Source organism: Acanthisitta chloris, unplaced genomic scaffold, assembly GCF_000695815.1.
Source record: "Acanthisitta chloris isolate BGI_N310 unplaced genomic scaffold, ASM69581v1 scaffold9818, whole genome shotgun sequence".
Classification (NCBI taxonomy): domain Eukaryota; kingdom Metazoa; phylum Chordata; class Aves; order Passeriformes; family Acanthisittidae; genus Acanthisitta; species Acanthisitta chloris.
This window is the reverse complement of record NW_008685331.1, coordinates 602-14,071: the sequence shown is the minus strand read 5'-3', so window position 1 is coordinate 14,071 and position 13,470 is coordinate 602. Positions and strand designations below refer to the sequence as shown.

The window sequence follows — 13,470 nt, the reverse complement described above, 5'->3', positions numbered from 1 at the left end:
CTGCAACAGTTTTGTCTACCTTGGTTTGTATCATCCTCTGTGGAATACTGTTCATGGCATTTGAAAGCCAACCTTCAAGGCTTTTTGCAAAATTGCGAATGGCTTGGGTCAAGGCACCTGTATATTAGAGAATAAAAACAGAATTAAAAGAAAGCAGTGCACCTGTCTTGAAGTGTTTTTCATCCTTAGTACTCCTGTATTCAACATTCAGGTCTGCTGCTTTTACTTACTAAAAGACAAATCCAGTCCTATGTTCAAAATGTCTCATTCAGATACAGATTATGCAATAATGACTTTAGTTTTGATATAACAAGCAGTTCTGACTTCTTCACATAATAATCTTTCAAGAAGTTTGTGACCAACAGCATTGTTTTGGGCACTTCTGTAGATGAACCACAGTAAATGCAGCAGTTGCTGTGATGGAAATTTTCATCACAAAGTTTCAGTTTTCTATTTCATCTAAGCACCTCTTTTACAAAGCAACACTCTGGTAAAAAAAAATCATGTTATTGGAATACTGCAGTTTCCTCAAATAAGTCCAAAGTAACCTTAAGCCATGTTACAGTGCTGCTTATTTCAGTTTTGAAGAATGAAGTCCAGCATGCAGTGCTTAAGGATATCATCCACAAGCAAAATATAGAAGTGTTTCACTGACAGAAAGTGAGATTATTCAAATGACTGGAATCTGTGTGCATTTTTCTGTTCTACAGCATCCAGAGAAATCCTGAGTGGCTGACAGAGAATTAGAGAGAAATTGAAGAAGTCTCTACAGCACTCTGCACTACTAAAACCAGAAGTTTTACTTTTGCAAAGGAAGAGGACAGGAAGTACTGTCCCAAGGAACTGAGACTGGAAAAAAATATCTTTTGAGTGGTAGAAACCTTGCTTTCTCACACCTAACACTTGCTCATTGACATAATAGCAACCACTCAAACTGCTGGAAAAAGTAGGATCAAAAAGAAAAAAACTACAGCTTTCTGATGACTAATAGAGAGTGAATGCAACTACAGAAGTGAACAGGAAAAAAAAAAAGAGGAAATACTATCTTTTTTAATAAGGCCTTTTTTAATAATATGTTTTATAATAAAGCTTTCTACCAGAAAGTAAAGTTACCTGCTGAGAAATATACTCCGTGCGGGTAGCTTGGTGTGCAGCTGCAGTGTGAGCTGCAGGCTAAGCTCTGGGTGGAGGAGTCCCAGGCAAGAGGCTGTGAGCTGCTGACCCTTTGCATAACAGAGGGCTCAGGGACCTGTGTCCCAGCCAGGTGACAGGGACACTCACGGACACAGCAGGAACTGACGATCCCCAGACTTTCCCGTGCCTAGACTCTAAGGGTATAAAAGCTCAGGGGTTGCTTTGTTTGGGGTCCCTCCTCGGCAGCACTAGCTTGATCTGTTATTCTGCTATTTAGTTACTACACCACGATTAAATCATTTTATGGATCAAGACGTCTGAGCCTCTGCGATGGGGCCAAGGGAAGCCTGGTGTGACTGTTTGAGCATGGGGTGTGTGTCACTGCCAGGGAGCTCTGGTCCCAGTGCAGTGCCTGCTAGAGCAACTCCTGGATGGTCGGACAGGCAAGTTCCCACAACATACTTAGAGGAAAACGACATTCTTTGTAATATCTTTTTTACAGATCTTCAGATTTGCAGTGATAAGCAGCAGAATCCATATTGGTAACTTGCATAACTCACCACACATTTGGATGCTTAGCTGAGCACAGTCTGATCTTATAAAGTATCTGTATTACTTCAGCCCTCTTTATGGTATCAGTTTTTTTTTTTCTCCCTTGATGTTTACACGTGAAGAACAAATGTTTTTTCTTCAGCCCAGTCCATCACCTAGCTCACTTGTGCTGCTTTGTAAATTATTTCTGTGCACTTACTGACTGTGTATTCACTCACATTTTCTTATGAACAAGACAAGAAAATGCAAAGTGAAAGTAATAATATAAATACTGTATGAATGGTACTTAGACATTTAAGGAAAATATTACTGCTTTTTTACATCTAATGTGCTTAATGCTCTTTTTCACCCAAGTATATGATTTGCATCACTGTAATACTGATCTTCAAAAATAAATAGGGAAAAGCAGCTCAGGCCTTATGAAAGGCCTTTAATTAGGAAGAAAATGCAACAAATAAAAGGAATTCTAAGTTCTGAAGACATAAATTACCTAAAGTAGATAATCAGGCATCTGTGTAGTACACAACAACCATGAATTTCTAATGAGCTTTGGAAATAAAGAATTTTTCCTCATACTCTATCCTTAAGTACACATCTAGCCATTACCAAAACTTTAAGTACATACATACTTGACACCTTCTTTCAAGTTCATCTGGCTACAGTAGTAAACGAAGAAAACTTTTTGAAAGAATTTTTGCATGATCAGCATGGTGTAAAGTAAATGTCCTTGGACTGTTAAATGTTACTGGACACACACCAAATGATGTGGAATGGCAGTTACTGATACAAGGTTTAATTTGATTAGCACCTAAAAATCTTGACTTCTGAGCTGAAAACCCTCTGACTTGTACAAAACTAGGTTTTACTGTCTCTCCAGCACGTTTCTGTCTACCTGGAATTCTGCAATACAGTGTGGAAGTATGTTTTGCATCAATTCCTCACCTATCAGAAATTAACTCACAAGTAATTAGTTACTGTCCATTCTGTCACTTGTGAAGCTGCAAAATGTCCATTCTAAAACCTAAAAAAATTCCATTCTAAAACCTTGGTCTATTGCCAAAAACATTAGGTAATTATGATCTTTATTCCTGACTCTAATGAACAGCATTTCTCTCTTCTTAGGAAAAATAATTTTTCTGTTTTATACATGGCAATTTTTCATTCATTCTGTGGGTGCTAAACATTTCAGCTGACAAATTTAACTTAGGGATTAAAAAGGAAATTTTTTTGCTTAACGGTCATTTTTTTCTACTCCAGTAATACGTATCCCACAGCTGGGCAGCACAGTAAGACTTGTCTAAAATAAAAACACTGAAAATCTAAACATAAACCCTCAAACTTTAAAAAATCATATGCTTTCTTCAAGCCGTTTTAAAAATAATATTTTTCTCTATTTTGAGCAGCCACTGCCAATATCTTTCCATTTACTCAAGAAAAGAAATAATAAATATGCTTTTAATGAAGCATTTACAGTCCCAGCTCCTCTACAGAGGTCAAACTTTCTTACAAACCGCTGTTTTCCACAGAGGATGATGAATTTGCTTCGCCGAGCTCCACTGTTGTCATAGTCAAACTTTAGCCATCCTCCCCATCTCTTGTAATGACTGAAGATGCTTTTATTCAAAAGCAGGAGTTAAAAAATAATATTTTAAACATTTAATAGTGAAGAAGAAACATGCAGGGACCATCATTACAGTCACGCTGACTAGACAAAGCCATTTAGTTAGCTGACCCTAAAGTAAGAAAATATATTAGATGTTTTCCAAAGGTAGCTCAGCAAGTGGACTTCTGAGCAGAATACCACTGGACTGTTCACAAAACGAGGCAAAAGTCTCTTGGGATGAAATTGCACTGGGATCAGATAATGTGTTTGCATCAAAAAGTCCGATAATCATTCCCAAAACAGGAATGTCAAACAGTAGCTATCAATTATTCAAATATGACTGGTAATTCTAGAAAGAAATAGCATGAAAAGGACCTGATGTATATGGTTATTCATAGTGAATGACTGTGACCCACTTTCTTGAAATCCTTACTGGCAATACCCAATGCATTTTATGAAACAAGGCAGGAAGATACCACATAAACACTTTTTTAAGAAACTGCAAGGCTGTGCAGGAAAGGAAAGTGAACAGGAAGAGAAAAAGCAGGTTTGATGAAAAAACATGTCTGCAGCACCTTTTATGCAGAAAATAATGTGCTTTTGCAAGTGAGAGCTTTAATTCAACCTATTAAATGTTGTAATTAAATTTGTGGACTTTGTAATCATTGCCTGACCACTTGTGATACATTGTATTACTCTAAAATCCTACCTAGTGACGTTGTCATTAGAGAAGTAAAACATCAAATATAAATGAATGTAAAGTATTTATACAAGTAATGGTTGTCCATCATTGCATGTATTTGAGAAAACCTTTTCCTTCTGCTGTATAGATGCACAAATAAATTATGTCAATCTCTACCAAAAATTTGCTCTTTCCTTAAAAAAAGGTAAACCTTGTTTTGTAAATGGCAAACCTTTATATTTTGCACATTTCCTGTTTCAATTTTTTTAAAAATCATACATAATTTCCTACAACCTAATTTTCTTCCACTGACAAGCAAGAAGTCAGTAAAAGGTTTCTGCAAGGCAGTACCTGCAAATATTCTTATGGAGTGCTTGTGACCGCTGGAGTCACTATTGCAGAAGAGGTGTTAATAGCATGACAAAATAGCTTTGTCAGTTGCAAAGTTACTTAAGGCCCTCACTTTTAAAAAATATATTAATCCAACTTTATCAAGTGAATACTGTTCTTTCAGGGGAAGGAAATAACATGTAGGAGGTATGAAGTTTACAGTGGGTTGCTAACATAATTTCTTTATAATATTTAGGACAGCTTATGTGAGACAACAAATGCTTTATGAGGGAGTTCAACTTTCTTCACGTAAGTTCTACCCAAAATAGCCATAAAAATACAGTGCTGGAGCAATGATGGATTCTAGTACAATTAAATTTAAAAATAAAGCTGCACTCTTGGTAATGGTTGAATGACTGGACAATTACTGACTCTTTTGTGCAGGATGCATGACAGAAAGAACAATAGATTGATATAATAAATTGGACTAAAAATTTCTGAGTTTCACTGCTTTAACAGTCATTAGAATTGACTTCAGCTGTCACTGATAAGGACCAAAAGACTAACTGTCCAAACATGACAAACATTGCAAAGATCACTTTTTTTTCCCCCAGATTAATCAAAGATTAGTAGGTGATGTTTAAACTGAAAAATACTGAATTTAGTGGAAGGACTGACTGACATTTGTGCACATTGCTTCGGGGCCACAGGACATCTATGCATCAGGTAGCCTAGAGTCAGGGTAAAAGGAAAACTTTTTTACCTGAAGATCAACACAGAGAAAGAATTACCTTTAATATGGAACTGTATTTTGAAGACTAGATCTTTCAACTGCATTAAAATCCTCAAATACATTTAAAATACAAAGCATATGTCAATTCTCAGCACAATTTCTTGCACAAAAAGAAGTCAAGGATAAAAGATACACAGTACTTCTGTAACATTCAAACTTATTCCTTAAGCTGTCCTGTGTGGCACAAGTACGTCACAGCCATATACATGCATGCAGAAAGTTTCAGGTATTCAACTTACTAGGAATAGGTCTAAGGACATCAGGAATAAGAATCTCCACCAAAGCCTGGTACATCACATGGTCACAGTTACACATCCATTTCAGAATAGACTCATTCTTGCACAGAGTAATCAGCTTTGCTTTTGGAAGTCGACTTTCTATTTCACTCAGATTGCTGGTGTTAAAAAAAATGTATCATGTGAATAAATGATAATGCATTTATGGCACTTGGGGACATGGTTTAGCAGTTAACATAGCAGTGCTAGGTTAACAGTGGAACTCAATGATCTTAGAGGTCTTTTCCAACCTTAAAGCTTCTACAATTCTATGATTTACAGCAGGTAAAAACCAGCAATGGGTGTTAAAAATATATTTATTTTAAAAGATGTCATACATGTCTCAACAAAACTTCTTTACACATGGAAATGTATTTAAAAAATGCCTTCACAGCTCTGCTGCAGCTCATAAATTGTGCAGACATACAGATGATCCTTTAGGCTTAAAGAAAGTGGATCACATACTGGAAAAAGACACCTTTACTGAAGTTGTCCATGTGAAAAAAAAACAACCCAACTGTTTCAAGACATAAACTGGCATACACCCAGGCTATACAAAAATGTCAGACAGCAAATTTAATTTGGAGAATTATCATAGGAGGAAAAATTATCACTATTCAAGTAAAACTAATAAATTTTTTTTTTTCATTTCACACTTGTATTATATTATCATGAGATGCAGTATAAAAGGAACATTTAGTGACCTTGGTTCAGTAAAAGGAGTGCCATCAGGTGGAGCAGAGGGAGAATAGCGCCAGAAAGTTTGCCACAATTTTTCTATCAGGCTGAATTGAAGATTAACAACCACATCCAGTATTGCCTGAGAAAATAAAACATATTATCTTTTACCCAGCTTCCCCCCACTCCCAAACTCCAACTAGATTTACAGCTTTTTTATCTTCATCACTTAGTGGAGCAAAGGGAAACTGTACATTTCTCAAATTATAAATGGTACCTATTTTAATACCTTTGATATCCATAAATTATCCAGCACTATAAACTGCTGTGCACAGAGACCTGAGTAAGGCTAACTGCACATGCATGGAAGCCTCAGGAATGAGCATGGCTCGTGTAAACATATCAAAGGAATTAAACCACAGAAAATATTTACTGCTACTGCAAACAAAAAAAGAAACTTGACATTTTATTCATTTTCATAATTCCATATAGGCTTCAAAGCACCCTTAAAAATAATGTTAGGAGACATACTGTATAGTATCACATGTGGCTTAAATGTCTCAATGTTTTTTTAAAATGAAAATTACAGCTTTTAATGTAACATTTCCTATTGACTAAACTGAAGATCTGCATGGACAATCTAAAGTCTAGTTTCTCTAATATTCTGAAAACATACACACAACAATTCATTCTCAGTGTCTACTATGTACTTTTCCCCTGTAAAGGAGACCCTCCAGAAAACCCTTTTTGCTATCCTTTTCAATGAAATAAGTAAAAAATCCTGGGGGAAAGTCACATACTACTATCATGGCTGCAGTGTATTTGGCATTATTAGCTTGAACTGTCCTTCACTACAAGTCATGAACTTTCAAAAATAAATAGCTTATAGGAAATACCTCACAGTGCTCTCGATAAAGACTCTGTAGTGATTTGATGTCCTCAAAGGTAGTACCATCTGGCAGAGAAGATATTTCAACTTCTCCAAACTCTGGCAGTACTCGAGATGCATCTGTTGTCATGACAACACAATGAAAGAGGGTTGTTGTGAACAGTGCCAGTTACAGTATGATTGAGAAAAATTGTAAGGATTATACATAGCAATAAATTCCAAAGGTCTTAATATTCAAAGATGGAAAGTCTTTCATATCTGTTGTATGTTAAAATCATACAGAAATTCAGCCAGCATTTTTTAATAAAAAAGAAATACAAAATTATTCTTGAAGACATTAAAAAGATGCCATGTACATGCTACACCTATACAGAGAAGCTAACATACACTTTTTCAGACTATTACTGGTTGAAAGAAAATAACCAAGTCAGTGTACGAATGACCAATCCTTGAATGATTTTTTTAGTTGTTCAACTGAGGAGTTTATATGCAGCCAGGTGTAATGGGGCTTAATAGACTCAACATAGATTTGTACTTCAAATTTACTAGACATTCAAGTAAAGCCAATGTGCGCTTTTACTACTTGTCACAAATGTTTCCAAGAGACAAGCTGTTAAGATAAAAATGCTGGACTGAAAGGTACCTGGAAAGGAAGATTCAAAATGTTTTAATGTTATGGTCATGCTCCAAGTGATTTTAGTAAAAGCAAAATATGGCCAAAGGATTTGGGTGCTTGAAAATCCCAATTGAATAAGCCTATGCCTTCTCCAGTAACACAGCCAAAGAGTCTTTTTACATAAGCAATTAACTAAATTACGACTTGTTTCTACTACTGGAGTATGTGCTTAATTGGATCAATGAATACACAACTTGTGGGGTTCATGTTGAAACTATTTGTCCCTTCCCACTTACAACACTAGGGCCCACTTTCAAAACAGCCCAGGGGATGGCCGACCTGTAACAGCAATGCAGTACCATCCCCCTACCCCTGCATTTATGAAATATAATGCACTGTAATGTACATGCAAGAAACAAATTTCATAGCAGGAATTTCAATTTGCACATTTAATATTACTTTGCAAAACAACTGCATTTATGCAATATTAAGTGTATCTTACAAATACAGAATTTGCTTATTTGTCCTTACACGATATGTATTAAATATTACATAAAGCTCACATGTAAATTAAGTGCCTTTTTGTCCAGGGATCACTAAGTATTTTGAAGAGGGTGTGATAACTTCAGAATCAACTACTGTATTTGTATGACTTGATATCCAGAGTGATAGTGAATTTCATCTTACTCATTTATATAGGTCTATAAAACCTGCTTTCATACCTAGAAACTGTTGATGATGTTGACTTTGGGCAATTACAGTTTGTTCAACAGATGTGCCTGTCTGTTGACCACTTCCTGTGAAGCCATCTGCAACTCCATCCACTTTCTGCATAGGCTTGTATCTATAAAAATAACAAGTACAGAATTATCCTTCTGTTCACTTCTTCATAAATGGATCACAGAGTCCAATTTCTCCATCTCAAAATAAAATTTTGAGGAAAAGCAACAAAATAATTTAGAGACTTTCATTTTTTTGGTAATAACAGAAGAAACAATCACTAAGGTAAGATAGAGTATTAACAAGGCATTACAGAATTCATAAAGGTGAATTACAGCACCACTACCAATTTCTGGTGGAATTTAGCTTAGTAATACCATACCATAAGACCAGCAAATTTACACCAATCCCTTTCCAAATAGCTTGACTTCCCAATAATTTATAATTGAAAAAAAATAATGCTTCATTACCCTAAGAAGAAACAACAATACTGCCTGAGGATAATGAAGGACTTCAAATCCAACAAGCGCACTTTGGGATACTGAAGTTATGCAAATAAAAACAGTGCATGATCCCCAAATTAAGAAAAGGAATGAAGAAAAACTATCTGTAGCATATACTCAGTCTACAGCCTTTGCCAAAAAGGACTAAAGTGTTTATCCAATTAGATATAGCTGATAGAGGTGGTAGAGATGGCATCACTACATAGAGAAGTATGTTAACTGCAATTTACCACCAATTTAACAAAAAAAAAGAATCACTAGAAACATCAATAAAGCTGAAAAAAAGCAGTGTCAACATAATAATGGAAATTACAATATTCAGTCCTTTAGTTCTCTCTTAATAAAGCCTACTAAAATTCTTCAATACACTTAGATAACAATGATAAAAATACATTAGACATATATCAAACACTGAAATTAGGCACTAAGCATACAATAGCACAGTGTTTTTCATGTAACAACGACCTACTGAACATAATTTTGTACTGTAGTTCCCATCCTTCATCAACCTTTACATATTCTTGCAGTAGAGCTTAGGATTGAGTATGAATTCATATTCATATTCAGTGTGTGGGTGTGCACTTGTGCATGTATGTGTGTGCACATGTGAAATATGGGTTAAAGGAAAGGCATGCACTAATTGCTACAGTGTCATGTGTGATTTTGTAATCGAGGAACAAAATGACATGAAGTTAAAAGAATGCCTCTGGCAATGCTCTTCCTAATGTATATCAGGATACCATTGGCCTTCTGCGCTACAAGAGCACAGAGAGGGCTCATGGACAGCTTGTTGTCCACCAGGATCCCCAGGTCCTTTTCTGCAGACCTGCTTTCCAGCACATCAGTGCCCAACCCGGTGTTAAGGGTATTCCTCCCCAACTGCAAGACTGAGCACTTGCCATTGAATTTCAGGTGGCTCCTCTCTGTCCATCTCTCCAACCTGCTCAAGTTCCTCTGAAGAGCAGGATAGCCCTCTGAGGCACTGGCAACTCCTCCCAGTTTCATATCGTCAGAGAACTTGCTGAGGAAGCACTCTGTCCCATCGCCTAAGTCAAGGGTGAATTAAGTTAAACAATACTGGGCCTAGTATTAAACCCTGGGGCACACCACTAGTGACAGGTCTCCAACTATCTCAATTTTCATATCTCAATTGTGTCCAAGGCCACAAAATATGTTTGGCACACTATACCAAACCATTCATTCAACTGGATTTTTTTGGATAATAGCTCTAAAGGTGTCTTGCTTGATAATGCTGCTCTTCTACCTATGAGTTTCATGAAATTATGTATCTTACATATTTTACTTTAGGGTAATATGGGAGGTTAGTGACATTGCTCAAATAAAAATGAATTTAAAAGAAATTTACTCATTTCCATTTTTTCCTAAAATTTCCTGTTCAACATAATGTTTAATATGCATATGCACACATTCTTTCACAACTGGTACAGTCCGGTGCCACTACTTTCAGATACTTCTGAGCTTTCACAAACCCCTCAGGAACAACAGATAGTGAGGGAAAATACTTAAATCAACTTACAGGCAAACCATTATGGTGACATTAATTCTACAGAGGAAGTAAATACCAAGCAACTTATTATTAAGTTCTCTGATAAGAAGTGTGTACATAAAATGATAAACCAATGAAACAAATAGCAACATCTGAAATCCAAGCTCTTACTGCTTTTCTTCAGCTAGTGGAAGAAGAACTCAATAGAATTAAGAAAAATCTGTCCATATTATAGGTCACTTTAGTATTATTCCTGTTTGCAATTTTATGATAATTTCTAGGTAAGTATTCTTTCACACTGACTTGTACCTAACTTCAATGACATCAACTGGATACCCAGTTTCCACAGCAGAGAAGCTGAACAAAAGTTGCACTAGAATTTCAACTTTTCCATGTAAGGAAAAGTAAGAGTTTATGAACTAGAAATATTAATAAGGAGCCATGTCTGTTTCACAGTTTACCTCTGTTTCTGCTGCATGGGCTGTTGTCTCATTGCCATATATTGCATGTCCTCTTGTAGTCGATTAAGAGGAGAGTCTGGCTTCACACGAATCCCGTAGTAATGATACTTGGAGTTCCCCCTTTATGAAACAGCAAGAATTAAAAGACTTGTAACACTGGTTTTATTCATCTACATTACATTTACTTTACAATTTACACTGATTGGAAAATAACACACCAAATTCACACCTGTCTCTCTTGGGTGTCCTTTTGCTACCTTTGGAAAATAATTCACTCTCTTAAATATTATCCAGCATTTTAACTTGCATGCCACTTGAGAAAGAAAAATAAAATGCCAATAAATACAACTTATCTAGTTATGGACAGACAATGTTCTTACTGACTTCCAAACAGCAAGCTATGTTTTATTTGTAATGATAAAATCCTACACTATAGTTTACAAAATGTAAACATAAACTGTCAAAATCAGAAGAAATAAAACCATCTGGAAATAGCATTGAACTCTTTAACATTAAGAAACAGAACTAGCAGAAAAACACTATAATATTTAAATACTGGTTTCATTTATTCTTTTGCCTAGCAGACAAGTTTCTAAGTCATAAATATGACTTGCATTTTCTATTATAATTCAGGATTTTAATAACACAAACCTAGTTCCAAGTCTTCTGGTCCGTAATCCCATGAAGATTGACCGTATGAGTTTTCCAAAGGAGGCAGCATTGACTGGATCCAATTTGTGCTCCTGACAATGTCGTAAGTAATGGTTGTAAAGGGTACTTCTTGGAAGGCTCACTCCTTCTGCAGTTTCATAGTTGTCTAAAAGCCATTGAAGCTATATCACATAAAAACAGGAAAAAAATTATTATATACTTCATTAAAAGCATTGTAGCCATACAACATTAATTTCTGGCAATTCTGGAGCCACTATTGAGGTCTATTCAACAATTACTTCCTTCTGCACAGAGTCCTTAAATGCTAGCTGTACTATAGTGCCTTAGGATCTTCAGAATTATCACAAACCAGCAGAACTCATTGCACTTGTGACCTCAGGTAAGTATGTGTTTCTTAAATATTTTTGATTCAGTACTACACAACAATACACGATAAAGGTATCTATGCTTTGGAGACAAATTGTTAGTACCACAAAGAAAAAAAGTAATCATGAGCACAATTTGCATAAATTTCAGAAAACAAGGTCCTTGGACTAACAATAGTTAGTTAATGTATTTGTAAACCTGGACTAGTTTTCTTTGCCTTTTCTTACAAAACATTACAACACTTACTGACTAGGATATTCATATACACAGACAAAAAAAGCTATTGTATATAAGTGAATGAGCAACCCAGGGAACGTTGAGAATAGAGTACATCTGTGAAGCATTAGGGGTGTGAACTTTTTCAGCTGCAGCCTGCCTGCCTTTCACTTCCAGGAGGAACAGAAGAGTTTCTTGGAAAACAGTAACCTTTACATGTAATTGTGGTAGGTAATATTAGATACATGTAAGAAGAGACTTTATGTTCCATCACTGGATGTTCTAAGTAGAGCACATCCATGAAACACCTCTAGCTGTTGCCAATATACAGAAAAAGTAAAAAGGACAATTTCATACTCTTAGATTTAATATTACAAGAGAACGACAAAATAGATAAAAAAATATAGTTTGAGAACACGATTAAATTCCACTGTTTTAATTTTTTGAAAAGCTAACATTTGCCTTATTGTTCTGGTTTGAAAGCAAACCAGTGAGAAACTCCAAGTCAGAAATCCAATTTAATAAGGAAAAATGAAACAATAAATGCAACAGGACAAAAAGCAATCACTGTCAAGAGTCAGAAAGTAACCTAACACCCTGTCAGTCAGGATGTTGGTAGTAGTCCAATTAAATGGTGCTGCAGTCCTCCTGGAGTGATGGGTCTGTTGGAGCAGTGATCCCACAGACCCGGTCCTCTCCTGAAGGTCCAGCAGCAGCTCTTGTCCTCTGGGGATCCAGCAGGCAAAGGGCTCCTGTGCTGGTCCAAACCCCAGCTTATATCCATGTGGGAATGCTTGGCTCCCCCCTTGGGGTGAAGCATCTCACAATGGGATGATGTAATTCCATGCATGCCCTGGGTCCCAGACAGCCCATTAAACAGAGAAAGCCCCTGAGGGACCCATCAGGGAAGAGGCAATAATGATCACTGCCCCACTTGCTTGAACAGCTTGTGCAAGACATAATACATACCACTGGTTACACCCTACATTGTAACCTAGGACATTATCCACCTCTTATTCTATTATCATCTACATCATAACCTAATCAATATCTTCCTTACTCGCTACATATACATATACAATAAAAGCCTTATACACAATTCTCACTTAAAGTTAGGTCTCCTTGTGGTCCACAAGGGGTTTCCCCATCTTCCTGCATTACCCACTAAGTGTAACCAGGTCCTTGAGCAAAAACAATCCCATGAATGGGTTTGCCTTTGCCTGAGATAGGACTAATCTAAACAGTCTTTCCTAAAATACCTCTCATGTGTACCACAGGGACTTTATCTCCCTCCATTGTGTGTAGGAGTTCAGACTGGCTGGGACCAGCTCAATTGATGGAGCCTCTTGTGTTGACCATCCAGGTGGCTTTTGCTAAATTCAGTTCCCAGTTTTTGAAGATCCCCCTACCAAATGCTTTAATGGTTGTTTTAAGTAGTCCATTGCACCGTTCGACTTTCCCGGCAGCTGGTGC

At 36.5% G+C, this 13,470-nt stretch overlaps 1 protein-coding gene across 1 annotated transcript; it reads right to left on the bottom strand.

Annotated features, from left to right (window-relative positions):
* Positions 1 to 19: 19 nt before the first annotated feature.
* LOC103807000 (transcription factor RFX3) lies at positions 20 to 11,576 on the bottom strand (the record flags this gene model as incomplete). Its single annotated transcript, XM_009079715.1, has 7 exons — positions 20 to 117; positions 5,334 to 5,488; positions 6,074 to 6,189; positions 6,944 to 7,056; positions 8,275 to 8,396; positions 10,744 to 10,863; positions 11,395 to 11,576. Coding segments are annotated over 7 exons (906 nt in total), but the record flags the coding sequence as incomplete, so codon positions are not given.
* Positions 11,577 to 13,470: the final 1,894 nt, after the last annotated feature.